Here is a 23,407-nt window from a genome sequence, read left to right on the forward strand (position 1 = left end):
ATCCATATACACCACATCCACTGCTTTACCCTCATCCACCTGTTTGGTCACCTTCTCGAAAAACTCAATAAGGTTTGTGAGGCACGACCTACCCGTCACAAAACCGTGCTGACTATCTCTAATGTACTTATTCTTTTCAAGATGATTATAAATCCTGTCTCTTATAACCTTTTCCAACATTTTACCCACAACCGAAGTAAGGCTCACAGGTCTATAATTACCAGGGCTGTCTCTACTCCCCTTCTTGAACAAGGGGACAACATTTGCAATCCTCCAGTCTTCCGGCACTATTCCTGTCGACAATGACGACATAAAGATCAAGGACAAAGGCTCTGCAATCTCCTCCCTAGCTTCCCAGAGAATCCTAGGATAAATCCCATCTGGCCCAGGGGACTTATCTATTTTCACACTTTCCAAAATTGCTAACACCTCCTCCTTGTGAACCTCAATCCCATCTAGCCTCGTAGCCTGAATCTCAGTATTCTCAACAACATTTTCTTTCTCTACTGTAAATACTGACGCAAAATATTCATTTAACACTTCCCCTATCTCCTCTGATTCCACACACAACTTCCCACTACTATCCTTGATTGGCCCTAATCTATCTCTAGTCATTCTTTTATTCCTGATATACCTATAGAAAGCCTTAGGGTTTTCCCTGATCCGATCCACCAATGACTTCTCGTGTCCTCTCCTTGCTCTTCTTAGCTCTCCCTTTAGATCCTTCCTGGCTAGCTTGTAGCTCTCAAGCGCCCTAACTGAGCCTTCACGTCTCATCCTAACATAAGCCTTCTTCTTCCTCTTGACAAGCGCTTCAACGTCTTTAGTAAACCACGGCTCCCTCACACGACAACTTCCTCCCTGCCTCACAGGTACATACTTATCAAGGACACGCAGTAGCTGCTCCTTGAATAAGCTCCACATTTCGATTGTTCCCATCCCCTGCAGTTTCCTTCCCCATCCTACGCATCCTAAATCTTGCCTAATCGCATCATAATTTCCTTTCCCCCAGTTATAATTCTTGCCCTGCGGTATATACCTGTCCCTGCCCATCGCTAAGGTAAACCTAACCGAATTGTGATCACTATCACCAAAGTGCTCACCTACATCTAAATCTAACGCCTGGCCGGGTTCATTTCCCAGTACCAAATCCAATGTGGCATCGCCCCTGGTTGGCCTGTCTACATACTGTGTCAGAAAACCCTCCTGCACACACTGGACAAAAACTGACCCATCTAAAGTACTCGAACTATAGTATTTCCAGTCGATATTTGGAAAGTTAAAGTCCCCCATAACAACTACCCTGTTACTCTCACCCCTGTCGAGAATCATCTTCGCTATCCTTTCCTCTACATCTCTGGAACTGTTCGGAGGTCTATAAAAGACTCCCAACAGGGTAACCTCACCTCTCCTGTTTCTAACCTCAGCCCATACTACCTCAGTAGACGAGTCCTCAAACGTCCTTTCTGTCGCTGTAATACTCTCCTTGATTAACAATGCCACACCCCCCCCTCTTTTACCATCTTCTCTGTTCTTACTGAAACATCTAAATCCCGGAATCTGCAACATCCATTCCTGCCCCTGCTCTACCCATGTCTCCGAAATGGCCACTACATCGAGATCCCAGGTACCAACCCATGCTGCAAGCTCACCCACCTTATTCCGGATGCTCCTGGCGTTGAAATAGACACACTTTAAACCAGGTTCTTGCTTGCCAGTGCCCTCTTGCGTCCTTGTAACCATATCCCTGACCTCACTACTCTCAACATCCTGTACACTGGCACTACAATTTAGGTTCCCATTCCCCTGCTGAATTAGTTTAAACCCCCCCCGAAGAGCACTAGCAAACCTCCCCCCCAGGATATTGGTACCCCTCTGGTTCAGGTGAAGACCATCCTGTTTGTAGAGGTCCCACCTACCCCAGAAAGAGCCCCAATTATCCAGGAAACCAAAACCCTCCCTCCTGCACCATCCCTGCAGCCACGTGTTCAACTCCTCTCTCTCCCTATTCCTCGCTTCGCTATCACGTGGCACGGGCAACAACCCAGAGATAACAACTCTGTTTGTTCTCGCTCTAAGCTTCCACCCTAGCTCCCTAAATTTCTGTCTTAAATCCCCATCTCTCTTCCTACCTATGTCGTTGATGCCTATGTGGACCACGACTTGGGGCTGCTCCCCCTCCCCATTAAGGATCCCAAAAACACGATCCGAGACATCACGAACCCTGGCACCTGGGAGGCAACATACCAACCGTGAGTCTCTCTCGTTCCCACAGAACCTCCTATCTGTTCCCCTAACTATGGAGTCCCCAATGACTAATGTTCTGCTCCTCTTCCCCCTTCCCTTCTGAGCAACAGGGACAGACTCTGTGCCAGATATCTGTACCCCATTGCTTACCCCTGGTAAGTCGTCCCCCGCAACAGTATCCAAAACGGTATACCTGTTGTTGAGGGAAACGGCCACAGGGGATCCCTGCACTGCCTGCTGGTTCCCTCTCCTTCCCCTGACGGTAACCCATCTACCTACTTCTTTTACCTGAGGTGTGACTACCTCCCCATAACTCCTCTCAATAACCTCCTCCGCCTCCTGAATGATCCGAAGTTCATCCAGCTCCAGCTCCAGTTCCCTAACGCGGTTCTCGAGGAGCTGGAGTTGGGTGCACTTCCCACAGATGCAGTCAGCAGGGACACTCTTGGCGACCCTTACCTCCCACATTCTGCAGGAGGAACATACAACTGCCTTAACCTCCATTCCCACTATTCCAAATTCCCAACAAATCTACTGAAAAACCAAAAAAAAAACAAAAAGTCAAAACTTGTTAGGATTAGCAATCCAACGGACAGAACTTCCTAAATAAAAAGCTTACCTTATCAACACACCAGAGTCCTTTTTTTTTGGTTAGAGGAGGAGGGTGGGTGGGAGACACTACACGTGTAGTGTCTCGGGTACAGCCACCACACAAATATATACCTTTTTCCTTACCCAGCAGTCCCCTGGTCCTCCGAAAACAAAAGGGAATTCACTTTTAAACTTACGCTGAAATTGACTTCACAGCTGTAAGCCCGTTCACGCACCTCCGTTGCTATCCAAGCTGCAGTCACCGAAAGCTGAAATTGACTTCACAGCTGTAAGCCCGTTCACGCACCTCCGTTGCTATCCAAGCTGCAGTCACCGAAACTAAAAGTGCCACGTAACAGGCTTGTCAGCAAAGTTAAAGCCCCCATAGACTAAAAGGGACAGTGGCAGCAATAGATACAAAATTAAGTGACAGGAAACAGTAGTGGTGAATGGTTGTATACCTTCCTACAGTTCGAAAAAGTGGTGTTTCCTAGGCATCAGTACTATGACTACTGCTTTATATGATATATGTTAATGCCTTAGACTTGGGTGTGCAAGGCACAATTCCAAAATTTGCAGATGATACAAAACATAGAAGTGCAGTGAACAGTATGGAGGATGGTGATCGACTTCAGGAGGACATAGGTCGGTGGAATGGGAAGACATGTGGCAGATGAAATTTAGTGCAGAGAAGTGTGAAGAACAAGGAGAGGCAATGCAAACTAAAGGATACAATTCTAAAAGAGGTGCAGGAACAGAGCGACTTGAGGGTATAAGCGCATAAATCATTGAAGGCGGCAGGTTGAGAAAGTGGTTGAAAAGAATATGGAACCCTCTGCTTTATCAATAGAGGGGTAGAGTACAAAAGCAAAGATGTTATGATGAACCTCTATAAAACAACGGATTAGCCACAACTGGAATATTAGTCAGAATTTTACTCCACTCACCCCCTCCCATCCCCAATGCCCCAGGAGCAGACAGGAGGTAGGGGCCAAAAATCAAATGGGTGGCGGTGGGGGAAGTGTTCCCATTGCCTACCCGTCTCCACTGCCATTTTACTGGCATACTGGCAGTGGGGGGGGGGGTGGGGGAACGGCAAATGCCCACCCGCCCCAGGCCAATTGAGGCCCTTAAGTAGCCAATAAATTGTTACTTTAGGGCCTCCTCCCACTGTCACTATTTTACGAGCAGCAGCCGGGCACTTCACCACCTGGGGAGGCTGCCCAGTAAAACCTGGTGGTCTCCTTGCGGACTGGGGTTGGGGGCCCCTCCTAATCAAGCACCCTGTGCCCCACAGAGGGCCCCCCTGCCCAGCAGCACAAGCTGCCCCCACTGGAGCACTGCCCCCACACTCTCAATCCACTCCCATCCCTCTTGCTGGGGCCCAGCCAATTGTTCCTGGCAATGCCTGAAAACCCCCCTCATCTTTTGTGAGGCTGGCCTCCCTCTTGCTCTTCTCGCTGGGTATAGACCCAGCAGTGGCCACTGCTCCTGGTGGTGCTTCTGGTACTGAGGAGCTGCCAGCCCTCTGGCTGTCAGCTCTTTGAGGTGGGACATCCTACCTCAGCGGGGTGGAAGTCCCGACCAAGGACAATTAAGGGCCATGCAAAATCGTTGCGAGTCTTCCAGGCTGGAGGAGCGGGCTCGCCCCCGACTTTTAAGCCAGTGGGTGGGGCCTCTGCCACAACGTAAAATTCCAGCCATTGTGTCTACTTCTTGGCGCCACACTTTACAAAGGATATGAAGGCCTGCGAGAGGGTACAGAAGAGATATTATAATTGTTCCAGAGATGAAGGACTTCCTTCATGTGGATACATTTGAGAAGCTGGGGTTGTTTTCCTTAAAGCACAGAGGGTTGAAAGGAGATTTGATAGAGGTGTTCAAAATTAGACAATATGTGACTGTATGTTGTTCAGCTCGGGGTTGAAATGATCCATTCTGACCAAACAGGTGAGGAGGGGAGATGAGGCACAAAGCTTTTGGTGAGAGATAAACAGAATGAATTTATTTTTAACTGATTTTAAGCTGAAGTAAAATTTTGGCTCGTGGTGAATGAGATGGGACAAGACAGCATTTAGGCAGTCATGGAGTTGAGTGTGGTGATGTAACACAATGAATCATGAGAGGAAATCAGTCAGATTTTGGTGGTGTTCAAGAGAGCAGGTGAATGAGCAGATAGTGAGATTTTGAAAATTAGAAGTCCTTGAGCACACTCGGGTATGAAGATGGAGGGAGTTGGATGTGTAGGAGCAGTGCCCCATAAATCGTATTGGTGCCATCAAGATGCACAGGGAAAATAAGCAGTAAGCATGCTTAAAATAAAGTTTAGCTTGAAAGTCAAAATGGCTGGAAGCAGGATAATTCAAACCATCATTAGGGCTTTTAACATGGAAGTTCCCAGATAATTACACAATAAACATCTTCTAAACTAAAAGCTATAAATTTGGTAAGCCATAAAAGCTGCTAATAATGACTACAGATAGGACTGAGTATAAACACAACATTCCTTATTGCAATACAAATGTTCCTGTCTCCATTTAAAGTTTAATGGGATACAAATGCCACATCTTTCCATTTGTTTGGAAAAAAATCCCTTGTAAAATGCAAGATAGATAGGTAGCAGTCATAAACCACAAACATAAAGAACTCTATCCTGCTTGGCTAAGGATATGCTGCAATAGATCAGTGAACATCACAAAGTCCACATTCATCTGGGATGATTGGCAGAAGGAGGACAAAACCTTCCAGCACAAGTCACTCTGATGGCTAATTGAATGCAAGAAGCCTCCTTTGAAATTGGGCTTTTAAAAAGAGAAGGCATGCCTCTCCAACAGAAGCTGAAACAGTGAGCACTCTTCTCTGTAAAGTAGCAAAAGGATGCTTCTCTTTGTTAGATGCTCATAGAATATCTTTGTTAGATGAGAGTTCTGTTTGTAGTTAGAAGGAGGTTCCCTTGTTTTCTTTAAGAACATGTACTTTTACAAATACATTCAGGACTGAAAGGGAGGTTACCTTTTTAAAAAGTGCTTGCTTGGATTGGAGGTAAATCTAAAGTTCACGACAAGTAGGTCACATTCCCAACTGATTTGGTAAATGTATCTGTTGAAAATGAATAATCCTATTGTGCTTGTATTTCTATCTAATATTTAAGAAAATTGTTTTAGATCTAATTTTAATCTATATTTAGATCTGTATTGATCTGTACACCTTGGCATCACTTAACCACAACTCACTGGTTTATTGCTTCCTCCTTGCTCCTCATTTTAACCTTGCACCATGGGCCAGGACCCTTCTCCTGGGTTTCTCAACAATAAAATAAATTAATATGTCTGATTTTTAATTAGCACCAGGCAAAACATCAGCAAGCTGACAAAGGAAGTGGTGAAAATGGCAAAACGAGAGAGTTTTATTTAATTTCATCTTTACAGTATTGGAATAACTCAACAAGACAATTGGGGTACAATCTCCTGCAAGTTACTGCACAAAATACGTCATGAAGAGCAAGAGAATGGCACAGATGCTGCCATATGTGCTGAGTATTTCCAGCATTTCTTGTTTCAGATTTCCAGCATCTGCAGTATTTTGCTTTTATATTAGTGTTTAATTCACTGCCATGTCTCTTCTAGGAATGCCAACCTTGAAGTTCTGCTCTTCTCTCTAATTGGATTGTCATTTGTCTCTTTTACCTTGTTCACCTTCATTGCTTTCTATTTCCCTCCTGGTGTTTGATAAAGTATCTACCAAAACTCATTTTCACAGCCACATCTCCTTCCTCACTGACTGGATCCGGCTTATTCCATGTGGATTCCAACTGAAGTTTCATCCTTCATGTTTTGAATCCACCCAGGATTACAGGTATCTCAGAGAAATGCAGCGTTCCTTGGACTGCTGTTCTCTCTGCATCCTGAGATCCACACTTGGTGCCATGCACCACCATATGTACACACTGGACACCTCTCTCCAGAAGCACCACCTCACCTCATCTCAAAGCTGTTCTACTCCGCAGTTTCATTTCATCCTTCATCTTATCCGACATATTAACAACACTTTTTTCTTTCTTTCAGATGTTAAGGAACGCAAGCTCCAGCAGCTGATGGGGCCTTCTTCCCCTTCACTTCCCTCTGACCCCACCCCTTTTGATCTGACCCCTTGCTGTGTATTCACCATACCCTCTGACCTTCACCTCTGATGTTCTGTACTCCACAAAGGATTACATTTTATCCCCTTACGTCCCCACCCCAATGAATTTTGCACTCTGCATGACGTTGAGCTCTTCTTCCTTCGCCTCTGGGCTCACTTATTTGACCAGGAGTCCTCCCCTGACCAGATCGATTCGCCCACCTTCAGCATTCTGCCTCTACCTGGACCCCTCCCTCTGGCCTCTTACCCGCTCTTGATCTATTCATTGAACGCTTTCAGCCAGACATCGGCCGTCTCAATTTCTCTGCCCCCCTCACTCACTCTAACCTGTGCCCCTCTGAACTTGTTGCCTGGCATACCGACCTCTACCTTGCGGAGGCTCAGTGCCAACTCTCAGACACTTCTTCCTACGGCGGCACTGTGGCGCAGTGGTTAGCACCGCAGCCTCACAGCTCCAGGGACCCGGGTTCGATTCTGGGTACTGCCTGTGCGGAGTTGGCAAGTTCTCCCTGTGTCTGCGTGGGTTTTCGCCAGGTGCTCCGGTTTCCTCCCACAACCAAAAGACTTGCAGGTGATAGGTAAATTGGCCGTTGTAAATTGCCCCTAGTGTAGGGAGGTGATAGGGAATATGGGATTACTGTAGGGTTAGTATAAATGGGTGGTTGTTGGTCGGCACAGACTCGGTGGGCCGAAGGGCCTGTTTCAGTGCTGTATCTCTAAATAAAAAAATAAAAAACTTTCCCCTGGACCATGACCCCACCACTGAAAATCAAGCAACTGTCCACAGAACTGTCACTTATCTCATCTCCTCCTCTGGAGATCTTCCCTCTACAGCTTCCAACCTCATAGTCCCACAACCCTGGACAGCCCACTTCTACCTCCTTCCCAAAACCCACAAACAGGACTGTCCTGGCAGAGCCACTGTTTCAGCCTGTTCCTGCCCCACTGAACTTATTTCTTCCTATCTTGACTCTATCTTTTCTCCCCTTGCAGGTCTCTTCCTACCTGCATCCGTGACTCTTCTGACGCCTTACCTTATTTTGACAATTTCCAGTTTCCTGGACCCAACTGCCTCCTCTTCACTAGGGATGTCCAATCTCTACACCTTCATCCTCCACCAGGATTGTTTGAGGGCTCTCCATTTTTTCCTTGAACAGAGGCCCAACCAGTCCCCATCCACCGCCACCCTCCTCCGCTTGGCTGACCTTGTTCTCACATTGAACAACTTCTCCTTCAACTCCACTCACTTCCTTCAAGTAAAAGATGTTGCTATGGGTACCTGCATGGGTTCTAATTATGTCTGTCTTTTGTGGGGTATGTCGAACAGTCCTTGTTTCAGGCCCCCTCCCCCAACTTTTTTTTTCCTGTACATTGATGGGCCGTTTCCTGCTACTATCCTGAACTGGAAAACTATCAACTTTGCTTCTAACTTCCACCATTCTCTCTCCTTTACATGGTCCTACTCTGACACTTCCCTTCCCTTTCCCGACTTCTCTGTCTCCATCTCTGGGCTAGGCTGTCTACTAATATTCATTATAAGCCCACCAACTCCCACAGCTACCTCAACTACACTTCACACCCTGCCTCCTGTAAGGGCTCCATTCCATTCTCCCAGTTTCTCCATCTATGACGCAACTACTCTGATGATGCAACCCCCCACGACAGCACTTCTGATATGTCTTCCTTTTTCCTCAACTGAGGATTCCCCCACTGTGGTTGACAGGGCCTTCAACTGTGTCCAGTCCATTTCCTGCACCTCTACTCCCACTACTTCCTCTCCTTCCCAGAACCGCAACAGGGTTCCCCCTGTCCTCAATTTTCACCCCACCAGCCTCCACATCCAAAGGATCATCCTCTGCCACTTCTGCCATGTCCAGCATGATGACACTACCAAACGCATCTTCCCTCCACCCCCCCCGCCCCGTTAGCATTCTGAAGGGATCGTTCCCTCCGCGACACCCTGTTCCACTCCTCCATTACCCCCAACACCTCGTCCCCTTCCCATGCAATCACAGGAGTTGTAATACCTGCCCATTCACCACCTCTGTCCTCACTATCCAAGGTCCCAAACACTCCTTTTAGGTGAAGCAGTGATTTACTTGTACTTTCAATTCAGTATACTGTATTCGCAGCTCACAATGTGGTCTCCTTGGGGAGACCAAACGCAGATTGGGTGACCGCTTTGCGGAACACCTCTGCTCAGTCGTAAGCATGACTCCAAGCTTCCGGTTGCTGGCCATTTCAACACATCCCCCTGCTCTCATGCCCACATATCTGACCTGGGATTGCTGCAGTGTTCCAGTGAACATCAACACAAGCTTTTTTTTAAAATATATTTTGTATTTAGAGATACAGCACTGAAAGAGGCCCTTCGGCCCACCGAGTCTGTGCCGAGCATCAACCTCCCATTTATACTAACCCCATATTCCTAACACATCCCCACCTGTCTCTATATTCTCCTACCACCTATCTATACTAGGGGCAATTTATAATGGCCAATTTACATATCAACCGGCAAGTCTTTTGGTGGTGGGAGGAAACCGGAGTACCCAGCGAAAACCCACGCAGACACAGGGAGAACATGCAAACTCCACACAGGCAGTACCCAGAATTGAGCCCGGGTTGCTGGAGCTGTGAGGCTGCGGTGCTAACCACTGCGCCATTGTGCCGCCCATAGCTTGAGGAACAGCATCTCATTTACCGAGCCTGCCAGACTGAACATTGAGTTCAATAATTTCAGAGCATGACGGGTGGCCCCCTTTTTATTTTCAGCTACTTTTTAAATTTGTTTTTTCATTTTTTTTTTACCATGTGCCTAACTGCTGCTTTTTTGTCATGTTTGTGCTTTGGACCAGGCTGTTTTATTTTTCTGTCAATTAACACCCTCTCTGCACTAACACTTTGTCTTTCAGTGCACCATTAACATACCATTTGCCTTTTCTCCATGATCTTCTGGTCAGTTATTCTGTGACCTTGTTCTATCAACACCTCTTTGGTTATCTCTTGCCCCACCCCTGCTTTATTTGCTTAAAACCTATTATATTTCTAGCCTCTGCCAGTTCTGATGAAGGGTCACTGACCTGAACTGTTAACTCTGCTTTCTCACTCTGCAGATGCTGCCAGATCTACTGAGTATTTCCAACATTTCTTGTTTTTATTTGCTTTTACAAAAATTTCAGAACTTTTGCATTTCATATTATCTACTGCCAGAATGATGGTACTATTTATTATTCAGGATGATTCATTATATTTGAGGTCAGAAGATTATCCTACAGTGCATGAAAAAGCTGGAGTTATTTTAATTGAGCACAGAACATTTTCAAAATGTAATTACATGAATAGAAATATTCTGTTTTATTTTAATCCTGTTTAGTGCATGAATGTTGTGTTGAACATTCAAGCAAAGCTGGATGATATTTGATTTCTGCAGAGCTGAAAATGAGGTAAATCTATTCCATTTGTTGTACTATTTTGTGAAATGTGCTGTTCACTAGGAGTGAGTGCCACTTTTAGATCTGAGACGAGCAATAATTCATTCAAACAAGAAACCCCACAATACTACAATTAATGCAAGCTTCACTTAATTCAAACTGCATCTAGCAAAGCAGCGTATAGTTATGATTGTTTCTATTTTGCCACTCAAGTGTTTGATAATCTGACACATGTTTACTACATAGCTGTCATATAAAGAGACTTTTTATGAAGATTTGATTTTCTGAGATGAACAGACTACGACCAAAAGGAGTTGAGGGAAGACAATTAACCCATTTAAAAATGGGTTAGATAACATAGGATTGGACATAGACTGAAGTGAAGTAGTTCTCCATGGAATACAATGATTCCTGTGTCGTTAACTGGAAAGTCAGGTAATATTTCTAAGGAGGACAATGGTAGGGGTTGAATGGTGAAGATGAGAATCGATTTATGTTCTGGAATTTGAATATCTCTAGAGCTCAAGAAGTACTTGAAAATCTATCTCTTGGAATTTAAATGAACAGTTCATAGCATATAATGTACACAGTCGATAGAAGAATTGGTTTTGTAATCATGTCATCAAACTGTAATTTCCAAAACTCGGTCAGATTCCATTGTACTTTTTAAACCAATTGGCATTATACGTGGTCAGTACATGTGTCCGCTTGACTCGCTGGTTTCAATTTCAGTACTGGGTTCAAGCCCCAGTTTAGAATTTAGCATATAATCCAGCCTGGCACTTCAGTGTAGTACTGAGGAAGCTCTGCATTTTTGGAGGTGCCATTTTTCATTAAAATGAGGACTTCTTTACATGCTTCAGTGGACATAAAAGATCCCAAGGCAAGATTACCAGCAATTTCTGGACTCATTGGGATCCCCTTATTGTAGGTGGAATCCAAAACTACCCGGGAAAACCAAAGTTTTTCAGATCTCAAACAAGGCAAATTGATAGTTGCTGGCAATGTTTATTATGCCTCTTGGTTAGAATAGCTTACAGGAATTTAGCTTGACAATGCAGTGCAAAGTCAATTTCCTGCCACTTAAGTGGTTTATTAAGACTTTCTATTTCTATCAGTTCTTTTGACCTACAAACAGATGGGTCCTAATTACAGCCAATCTGAACAAATACCAGCTCAGTAAAATGTCTTCAGAAACAAAGTACCCTAAAAGGTCTATTGGACAGTACTGATTTACTTGTCGCTGACACAATCCCATACTATTTAACGTTCCTAACATTTGAAGCTGTGATTAATCCTTTAAGAAAATTATCTGTATAAATTGGATTAAACTGAAATATTTTGTAATTTATTGGAGAAAGCATACATTTTCTCTTGCAGTATTTTTTTTACAACTGAAACCAAGGCAGAAAGGCCAATACAAGAATAGTGTCTAGGGTAAAATGTATCAACATGGGTAAGTAACATTAGCTTTCTTGAAATCCTTAACTCAGGATAAAACCATCTTGAGCAAACCATACAGGAAAAACATTTTAGGTGACTTTACCAACTGATGGAATGGAATTCTGGCAGAAGCGTGTGCAATGAAGGATAGTTGACTACTGTCTAAAAGAATGTCATCTTCAGACAATGGAATAGGGTCTGATAAAGATAACACCCCTGTTTATCAACTTGTTTGATTACCTAGGAGTCATAAGGTACTCAACAACTTAAGGTTTGCAAGCTAAAACTTGATAACTTAAGTGAATTGTAAAAATCATAAATATGACCATGTATGGGCAGTGAAACGACTAAAGACCGGAAAAGGCTTTTGAAATCTGTTACTTCAGGAGACACTATCCTAACCCAGCTAAGTGTCCCAAGTGATGGTGCAGTTAACTGTTTAATTATGACTTGTGTTAGAATAGGTCTGATACTCTTCTTAACTATTATTGAAGTCAAATTAGGTTGCACAGACTTTTGACTAAGTAATATTGTTATACTCATGAAAAGACTAGTTATGAACTGGTGGATTAAACGCCAAAAAATGGACACATTGCTGCAACCAAGATGGAGGAAGAGGTTAGGTGACCCTTCCTGTACTGTCAATATACACTGGCTGTTAGAAACTAAACTCAGCATCATGTCTGGATTAGTACTAGGAAGGCACATGAAAATGTTTACGGACCATTCAATACCAATTGGCTCCTATCTGCAAGAGCTGAGCTGACAAAGACCTTCACAGACTGAGCATCTCCAGATATAAAGCCAAGATAATAAGTGAGAAATAACACCACTTTATCAAACATGCCAAATTCCAACCCCATTGCATAACAATGGCCCCACATTGAAAGACATTGAATGGACACACCATGGGAAAGCATCTATGATTATCTAACTGAAACCCAGCCTGATAAGGAATTTTATTAGAGATCTCTGAGAGGGAGACAGAAAGCCATTCCAGCCAGAGAAGCTGCGACATCAATCCAGCTAAGCAAGGGACCCTGCCAACACCATCTTTAAACTACTAAGGCAGAGAGATTGCAAGGTGACCTTAAACTCCCCATCTGAGAAATTGAAACAGGACTTCCACCAACTTCAGACTGTGACACTTCAATTACAGGACAAGGAACATTCAAGCCTGCAAAGCTGTTAAAAATTCCTCCCAGAAAATCACGGTGGTTTCAAAGTGAACTCTCTCTTCACAACTATCGGGCTCTAATTGCTTACTACCCTCTACTCTATCTTTTCTTGTGTGTGTGAATGGGTGAGATTGTGAAAGTTTGAGTATTGTTTAATAAATAGTTATCCTTTTTGAATCTGAGAAAATCTGTCATCTGGTTATTTGACCTGTTAACACTCGGGCTAAAACAATATTTAAAAAAAAAACGCTATCTGCAATCAGTTGAGAGGTGAAAAAGATCTCTAAAACAAGCCCACAATTGCTTTCCATTTGTCGAAACCCCAGCAGAGATCAAACATCATACCATTTCCCACCTGTCCATAACAATATGTTGAACTGGCATCTAATGAATTAATTAGAAACCTTACTCTTATGTTTCCTACCCACCTCCCTGTACAGCAGTCACAAACTTTGAAGATCACGCAGATCAATTTCCAAATCTCAGCTGATCAAATGAATCTGTGATCATAAAAATTTATATTAAAATATCTCCCTTCCCCTAAACAAAAGGCATCACACTTACATCTTTGAAATATTTGTCTTCCTTGACATGTAGGTTTGAGCACATTGAATAAAAAAAAATTAAATTACTTCTATGGGAATCTAAAGCACATTTTCTAATTTAAACCAAAACCAATGATTTAGTACTGAGGTTTGTGGAGCTCACGATAATGGGGGCTGAATTCAAATCAATTGTCTGTGCTAACTGAACTGACAAACAATACCCAAGACAGCTGGATCCTATGTCCAAACACAATCCATTAAAAGGCCTGAATTTTTGGCAATGCTACTTAGACTGGTTATCTATTGTTTAACCCAGATACATTTTAGTGATTAAATGTAAGAAAGTTCTATTTAATATTTATAACTGATACTTACAGTAGGGGCAGCCAAAGACTTCCATTCTCAGCCCAATATGACCTTCACCATTCCAGTCCAATGGTACTAAGCGTAAATAACGTGCAATAATTGGATGCTGTAAATCGTGCCTCACTACTCCATCTGAGTTTGTGTTCCCTGCAAAGGCCTGTGGAGAAATAAAACACAATTCTTAGCATGAGGGATGACATCATATTGGGAGAAAACCAAAATGCTGATTTAACCGATCTTATGAATGCTGAAACCTTTTGAAGTACAAACTCAGTGCATGCTACCTAATAATTGCAGTTCTTTCATCCATACACCAATAGCACTATTCAAGAAAGTAAATAGTATTAGTTTTTTTAAAACGACCAAATCTTTCGACTCCAAGTAAATTAGCAAAAACATATTTACACATATCAAATCACTTTATTAACAAAAGTAAAACAGTAATTAAAAATAGTTGAGGTGCTCTTCACCTCTGGTGTGGGGGAGGGGTTACTTGTATTTTTCACGCCTAAAGCCAGTCAACCAAACAATATGTTCCATACACCCATATATGTTCTATATCACCAATGGGAACCAAAGACTACTGTTTAGTCACTTAAGCTACTGTCCAAGAGATTACTAACTGTGCAGCTCATGTACATTGCTAAATAAATTCAGACTAATATTTTGGCAAAAGCAGCAGTTTTTCAGGCCCAATTATCAAGTCCAGATAATCAAAACTTTTTGGAATGTTTTGTAATGGTGCTTTCAAGAGTTTACAATAACATATTTTAATGGGCTACTGATCAATTTGATTACACAGTACTTTCCAGAGGAGTACTTGGTTACACTAAAGCTTTTGTTCTGATTGCACTTGTGGTGGCAGGAATGCAAGTTTAAGCACTGAAACAATTTTCTTTGGTCCAAGCTGTTCCATTGAATCAAGGAACTTGAAGGGTGGGGGGGGGGGGGGGGGTTTGGGGAAGGGAGAGATGGTGGGAAGAGATGCGGGCTGTCTCCTTGTGGCTCAATTGACCATCACCAAACAATGGATGAATAGCAGTTGCTAATTTAATTTTTCTTCCTGTACTAGCTTTTCCTTTTGGGAGGTTGTTTGGATTTGCAGAGAGTAAAGGGGAAGGACCTGAGATTATTATTTTGATCAATCTCTAAAACAAGCCCACAATTGCTTTCCATTTGATGAGACCCCAGCAGAGATCAAACATCACTTGTACTGTGTGGGATCTGTCCTATAGGTGATTCACTTATTTGTTAATAGAGTGCTTTACAGTAAGTTACATAGCAGGAGTTATGCAAGCCTGCAGGATGTGGGGGGCCATTGCAGGGAATTGCAGTGTCCATGTAGATTACACATTGGTGCTCTGGCATGGAACTTGAACCCCAACTTTCTGCACTTCTAAGCCAAGCTAATATACTATTAGAGAAATGACTAGGCTTGTCAGCATCAGCAAAATGTGAGTTCCAGTTCAAGATCTGGCCTTTCTGGAACTACAATTCTGAGGGACAGGATCCATATCCACTTGGAGAGACACGGATTAATCAGGGATAGTCAGCATAGCTTTGTCAGGGGAAGATCATGTCTAACAAATTTGATTGAATTTTTCAAGGTGATGACTAGATGTGTAGATGAGGGTAAAGCAGTTGATGTAGTCTACGTGAAATTCAGTAAGGCTTTTTGATAAGGTCCCGCATGGCAGATTGGTTAAGAAGGTAAGAGCCCATGGGATCCAGGAAAATTTGGCAAATTGGATCCAAAATAGTGACAGGAGGCAGAGGGTGATGGTCGAGGGTTGTTTTTGTAATTGGAAGCCTGTGACCAGTGGTATACGCAGGGATCGGTGCTGGGACCCTTGCTGTTTGTAGTGTACATTAATGATTTAGATGTGAATATAGGGGATGACATGAAAATTGGTGTCATAAATAGTGAGGAGGATAGCCTGAGATTACAGGACAATATAGATGGGTTGGTAAGATGGGCGGAGCAGTGGCAAATGGAATTTAATCCTGAGGAGTGAGAGGTGATACATTTTGGGAGGACTAACAAGGCAAGGAATATACAATAGATGGTAGGACCCTAGGAAGTACAGAGGGTCAGAGGGACCTTGGTTTACTTATCGATAGATCACTGAAGGCAGCAGCACAAGTAGATAAGGTGGTTAGGAAGACATATGGGATACTTGCCTTTATTAGCCGAGGCATAGAATATAAGAGCAGGGAGGTTATGATGGAGCTGTATAAAACACTAGTTAAGCGACAGCTGGAGTACTGTGTACAGTTCTGGGCACCATACTATAGGAAGGATGTGAATGCACTGGAGAGAGTGCAGAGGAGATTCACCAGGATGTTGCCTGGGCTGGAGGATTACAGCTTTGAAGAGAGACTGGATAGGCTAGGGTTGTTTTCCTTAGGGCGGGGGGGGGGGGGGGGGGGGGGGTGTGGGTGTGGGGTGGGGGGACCTGATTGAGGTATACAAAATTATGAACGGCATAGATAGGTTAGATAGGAAGAAACTTTTTCCCTTAGCGGAGGTGTCAATAAACAGGGGGCATAAATTTTAAGGTAAGGGCAAGAGGTTTAGAGGGGATTGGAGGAAAAAAAATTTCCCTCTGAGGATGGAATGTGGAACACACTGTCTGAGGGGGTGGTAGGGGCAGGAACCCTCAACATTTAAGGAATATTTAGATGAGCACTTGAAACATCATAGCAGACAAGGCTACGGGCCAAGTGCTGGAAAATGGGATTAGAATAGATAGGCTTGATGGCAAGCACAGACACAGTAGGCCAAAGGGCCTGTTTCTGTGCTGTATACCTCTATGACCAGGATCTTTTGTGATCTCACATGGATCTCAGACATGCATTTAAAATGGATGAATGTAAGTGCAATTATCTGGCATGGAGCAATGTTATTTGTGGAGATTGTGCAGAATATGCCATATATGTTATGATCTTGAACATTATGATCCATCTGGGTCTGCTCCTGAGGTCCTCAGCATCACAGATGCCAGTCTTCAGCCAATTCGATTCACTCCACATGATATCAAGAAATGACTGAAGGCACTGGATACTGCAAAGGCTATGGGTCCTGACAACATTCCGACAATAGTACTGAAGACCTATGCTCCAGAACTTGCCTTGCTCCTAGCCAAGATGTTCCAGTACAGCTACAACACTGGCAATCTATCCGGCAATGTGAAAAATTGCCGAGATATGTCCTGTACACAAAGCAGGACAAGTCGGCCAGTTACTGCCCCATCAGTCTACACTCAATCATCAGTAAAGTGATGGAAAGTTTTGTTGACAGTGCTATCAAGCAGCACTTACTTCGCAATAAACTACTCAGTGATGCCTAGTTTGGGTTCCACCAGGTCCACTCAGCTCCTGACCTCATTACAGCCTTGGTTCAAACATGGACAAAAGAGTTGAACTTCAGAGGTGAGGTGAGAGTGACTGCCCTTGACATCAAGGCAGCATTTGACCGAGTATGGCATCAAGGATCCCTAGCAAAACTGAAATGTATGGGAACTGGGGAAAACACTTTGCCTGTTGGAGTCGTACCTAGCGCAAAGGAAGATGGTTGTGATTGTTGGAAGTCAGTCATCTCAGCTTCAGGACATCACTGCAGGTGTTCCTCAGGGTAGTATCCTAGGCCCAACCATCTTCAGCTGCTTCATCAAAGACCTTTCCTCCATGATAAGGTCAGAAGGGGCGATGTTTGCTGATTGCACAATGTTCACTATTCGCGACTTCTCAGATACTGAAGCAGTCCATGTAGAAATGCAGCAAGACCTAGACAATATCCAGGCTTGGGCTGATAAGTGGCAACTAACCTTTGTGCCACACAAGTGCCAGGCAATGACCATCTCCAACAAGAGAATCTAACCATCTCCCCTTGACATTCAATGGCATTACGATCACTGAATCCCCCACTATCAACATCCTGAGGGTTACCATTGACCAGAAACTGAACTGAAGTAGCCATATAAATACCAGGCTACAAGAGCAGGTCAGAGGTGAGGAATTCTGCAGCAACTAACTTGCCACCTGACTTGGGCCCCAGCTATTCACCATCTATATCAATGATTTGGATGTGGGGATTAAATGTAATATTTCCAGTTTGCAGATGACACAAAACTAGGTAGAAGTTCATGTGATGGGAATACAAATATGCTTCAACGGGATTTGGAGAGGCTAAGCGAGTGGGTAAAGTTTGGCAGTTAGAATACAATGTGGAGAAGTGTAAGGTTATCCACTTTGGTAGGAAAAACAGAAATCGAGTATTCTTAAATGGTGAGAGGCTGGGAAAGGGACTTGCGTGTCCTTGTTCGTGAGTTTGTGAAAGCTAACATGCAGGTACAGCAAGCAATTAAGAAGGCAAATGGTATGTAGGCCTTCATAACAAGAGGATTTGAGTAAAGGAATAAAGAAGTCTTACTGCAATTATATAGAGCCTTGGTGAGATCACATCTGAAGCATTGTGTACAATTTTGATCTCCTTACCGAAGGAAACGTGTACTTACCATAGAGGGAATGCAACAAAGGTTCAACAGATTAATTCCTGGGATGGAGGAATTGTCCTACGGGGAAAGATTAAATAGACTGGGCCTTCATTGTCTGGAATTTAGAAGGAGAGGTGATCTCATTCAAACATACAAAATTCTTACAGGGCTCGACAGAGTTGATGCAGGAAGGCTGTTTCCCCTGGCTGGGGAGTCTAAAACCGGGGGACACAGTCTCAGAATAAGGGACTGGCTATTTAGGACTGAGAGGAGAAGGAATTTCTTCACACAGAGGATGGTGAATCTTTGGAATTCTCTGTCCCAGAGGACTGTGGAGGCTCAGTCATTGAGTATGTTCAAGACTGAGATCAATAAATTTCTACATATTAAAAACATCAAGGGTAACGGAGATAGTGCAGGAAAATGGTGTTGAAGTAGAATATCAGCCATGATCTCATTGAATGGTAGAACAGGCTCAAAAGGCTGAATGGCCTTCTCCTATTTCTTATATTCTTAAGTACAGTTACCCAGAAATAATGTTATATTTAACGGTAGGAACTGATTCTTAAAAAAAACATTGTTTCCTGGCTGCAGACAAAAAGATTGAAGAGGAATGGTCAGATCACTAGGAAGGGGTGTTGGTCAGATTGCAGTGTATGACGAGTCAGATTGCTGAGGGGTGGGGTGTTGGTCAATTTGTGGCCAGGGTGGGGGCAGCAGGTAGAGAAATTCAGTCAGATCACTGGTGCAGGTCAGTCAAATCACAGGGAGAGCGTCGATCAGGGTGTGGAGGGAGTCACGCTTAACTTTCAGATAATGCATCTTATCCTTGCGCACCTTCCACTGATGACAGCCTCAAACCCACCTCCCACTGCCCCCACATACTTCCAACTATTCAGTTATGGCAGACAAATTATCTAAACACCATGCAACACATTCTGACATTCTTCCCCTTCTCTTGCAGGACAAAGTGGCCTACAGAATTCCGACAGGGTAAATGTGCATAGGATGTTTCCCCTGGCTGATGAGTCTAGACCAGGGGACATAATCTCAGAATAAGGGGTAGGCCATTTAAGATTGAGATGAGGAATTTCTTCACTTGGACAGTGGTGAATCTTTGGAATTCTTTACTCCAGAGGGCTGTGGAAGCTCAAACGTTGAGTATGTTCAAGACAGAAATCGATAGCTTTCTGAAGACAAATGACATCAAGGGATATGGAGATAGCATAGGAAAGTGGCATTGAGGTAGATGATCAGCCTTGATCTAACTGAATGGTGGAGCAGGCGCGATGGGCTGTATGGCCTACTCCTGTTCCTAGAACACTGGTTCGGCCTCAACTGGAATACTGTGTCCAGTTCTGGTCATCGCACTTTAGGAAAGATATGAAGGCATTAGAGAGTGCAGGAAAGATTCATGAGAATGATTTCAGCAATGAGGAACTTCAGTTATGTAGATAGATTAGAGAAGTTAGGACTGTTTTTCTTGGAGAAGAGAAGGCTGAGAGGAGATTTGATAGAGGTATTCAAAATCATGAGGGGTCTGGACAGAGTAGACAGAGAAACTGTTCCCATTGGTGGAAATATTGAGAACAAGAGGGCACAGATTTAAGGTCATTGGCAAAAGAAGCAATGGCGACATGAGGAAAAGCTTTTTCACACAGCGAGCGGTTAGGAGATGGAATGCACTGCCAGAGTGTGGTGGAGGCAGATTCAATCAAGGTATTCAAGAGGGAATTGGATTGTTATCTGAAAAGGAAGAATGTGCGAGGCTATGGGGAGAAGGCAAGGGAGAAGCACTAGGTAAATTGCTCCTTTGGACAGCCAGCACAACGTGCCAAATAGTCTCCTCCTATGCTGTAACAATTCTATGATTCACGATAGAAGGGAACAGTATGCCTCCATCCACTGAGCCAACGAGGTAGATGGTGCTCAGCATTGTGGATCCAGCTGCAACAGACACTATAACATCCGATGCCACCAGAACATTCATGATGATGGTATGTCACTGCCTTATCTACTCCCTCCTCACCCTCATCTTGCTATCTGGCATGATGTGCAAGCTGCAAATGGTGTGACCCTGGACCTTTTGCTCTCCTCACCACCTCCTTTCTGATTTTACACTTTCAGATACCTGGGAACAGCCATCTGGCCAGCCAGAGCAAACCCAGGAGGGAGAGAGAAAGCAATGGCACACCTGTTATGAGAAAGCACCATCACTTGATCTGACACTTGCAGCCACCAGCTTAGATACTGCCACTGTGTGTACCTTGGAGGCTAGTTTCAAGTCATCTGCAATTGGTGAGCTACTGAGCATGAGTGGGCTGCAGCCAGGCCACGGGAAGGATAGCACTTGTGCCAGCTCCCTGGAGTGGGAGTTCTACTACAGGGGATTCAGATGAGGACTTCAATGGGACAGCATAGAGGAGAATGCTGATGACAATGTACACCAAGATGCTGGTGAATTGGTAGGCCTGCCAAAGAGCCTCCTGTCACTGTCAAGCAAAATGGAGAAGTCCAGTTCCAATGTGGCATAGGACATCACACAGTTTGGAACCCAGCCTTTCCAACGTGCAAATGGTGGCCCACCCCATAACAGCACAAGCAGACCCAGCCATGATGCAGTGTCTGGTGGCCACTGTCTCTGCTTTCACTGCATCACAAGCAAAATCCAACCAATGAGTGCTGCAGTGGAAGCTCTGACAGAGGTCATGAGATCCATGTAGGCTCAGACTGTTGTTGTCATGGCTCCAGTTCGCAGTGCTCAAAGGGGCTTGCAGGTTCAATCCAGCAAACTGTTCTCCAACAGATTACCAGGATTGTTGAGGAGCCAACCATGGGAGTGTGCGCAAGAACCTGCTGTCCTCTCTCAGGGTGACCGCAATCATGCTCCTACCACTGCCACTCCACCAGTGTCCCTGATTTTGCCTCACAGACAGCCAGCCCAGACTGCTGCAGTCCCAAAGCAAGGCCCTCAATGTTCAGAGAGGTTTGAGGACATCCTCTCCTATTGAAAGTCAGCAGCCTTCCATCAGCCATGCTGCAGCGACAGGGTAGCACTGCGTAGGAGCTCTAGGACAGGTAAAGGCAACCACAAGACAGGCAGTGAGGGAATTCACAAGAGAGAATAGTTCATGTCTAAATATATATTGGGATCAGTTGGATAAAGATGTTAATGGAAAGGTTTTTGTGGGTGACTTTTATTGTTGGATGGTGACCAAAGACGTGCTGTGATGAAGCATCTAATATGGATGCAATAGTGGGGAATGGTGGATCAAGAGAAGTGAAGTTAAGTAATTTTATTGAAACCGGAGTCTAAGCAGGCAGTCTCTGACAGCCTGTCCAGAGTGAAGTGGTCCAGGATGAATTCTCTCTACTTCGCCCTCTTCCTCCTGTTGCTGCTACTCCTCCGGATTCCTGGAAGCAACGGCTGTGTCCTCCTGGTGGCTCTGTTATGGAGGGAGCAGCAGACCACCACAAACTTGGATGCCCACTCTGGGCATGTACTGGAGGCTTCTGTACATGTCTCAGAAGCATTTCTTGAGCAGGCCGATTTATCTGCTCCATGATGGTCCAGGTGGCTCCATGACTCTCATAATAGGTGTGTAGTCCCCGCATGGTCAGGTGGCAGAGGGAGGTCATCAGCCATGTATATGGGGCAGCCTTTGTCCCCAAGCAGCCAGCCTCTGGTTCTCCGTGGAGGCCTGAAGACAGCAGGAATGGCTGACTGCCTCAATGAATGCATCGTGGCTGCTGCCAGGATAACGGATATTCACTGACATGATGTACAGTGAGTTGTCTTGCACCAACTGCATGTTGATAGAATGGTAGCCCTTGCAGTTGCTATACCTTCCCTGTTGACATGGGGGGTGCACAGTGCCTGCAGTCGATGGTGCCCTGCACTATTGGGAATTCTGCTATCCTGGCCAAGCCACATACCCTCTGATCCTGCTTCTCCCAGCTGAGGGAGAAAATGATTACTCAACTCTCCTGACATATATGGCCTCCGGCACCTCCCAGATGTTCCGATGGATGGTGTACTGGGAGAAATTCACAATGTCACTTGCTCCTACCTGGAAAGATCCAGATGCATAAAAGTGATGGTGACCTTTACAGCCACTGGCAGTGCCTTGCTCTCCCTGGTACAAGGTGCCAGATCAGGTTGAAGGAGGTGGCACAACACTGTCACCATTTCCTTGTTGAACCTAAGTTGCCTCCGGCACTGTTCTTGGGTCAGGTATAGGTAAGCGAAGTGCTCTTGAAAACCCCATAGTGGCCTTCTGTGGGGAGCCTTCCTCTGCCCTCTTCACAAAGCTTTCCCTCTCTGCAACTTTCACTTCATCTGTTAATCATGTTGCAGTCTCAAAGCACTGCATCCACAGTTCTCAAATCCTGTCACCACCTGATTTTATGCAGCAGCTCTCCAAAACACCTCAAAATATACCACAGTGCTTCCACTGAATTTGCCTAAGCAGCAGAAAACCAAAAACTTGCAACTTGATGCTGGCCCATTGACTGTCGCGAGTGGGGGCGTTCCTCCTGCTGAACATCTGTTCAGCTGGGAGTGATTAATACTGGTGTTCAGTGTATGCATACAGTCCAAGTTTGTTAAATGAGTGTCAGATCAGCCAGAATGGCTGTCTGGTGGTATGACAGCACCTGTTGTGCCATTTCCGGTGCACATGTGGCAAACCCGCACTTCTTTGGCCTCCTTGTCTCGAGAGACAATGGGTAAGCACCTGGAGGTGGTCAGTGGTTTGTGAAGCAGCGCCTGGAGTGACTATAAAGGCCAATTCTAGAGTGACAGACTCTTCTACAGGTGCTGCAGATAAAATTGGTTGTCGGGGCTGTTACACAGTTGGCTCTCTGCTTGCTCTTCTGTCTTTTTTCCTGTCAACTGCGAAGTCTCTTCGACTCGCCACGCTTTAGCCCCGCCTTTATGGTTGCCCGCCAGCTCAGGCGATCGCTGGCAA

General features: G+C 44.6%; 1 protein-coding gene across 1 annotated transcript in view; it reads right to left on the reverse strand.

Moving 5' to 3' along the window:
• The window catches only part of LOC137347208 (contactin-associated protein-like 2), a 1,554,138-nt gene that overhangs the window by 1,380,642 nt on the left and 150,089 nt on the right, over window positions 1–23,407 (reverse strand). The window contains exon 3 of the mRNA XM_068011439.1: window positions 13,951–14,098. Coding sequence (XP_067867540.1) covers window positions 13,951–14,098 — 148 coding nt within the window. The remainder of the gene's footprint in view (window positions 1–13,950; window positions 14,099–23,407) is intronic.

Source organism: Heterodontus francisci, chromosome 2, assembly GCF_036365525.1.
Source record: "Heterodontus francisci isolate sHetFra1 chromosome 2, sHetFra1.hap1, whole genome shotgun sequence".
Lineage (NCBI taxonomy): Eukaryota > Metazoa > Chordata > Chondrichthyes > Heterodontiformes > Heterodontidae > Heterodontus > Heterodontus francisci.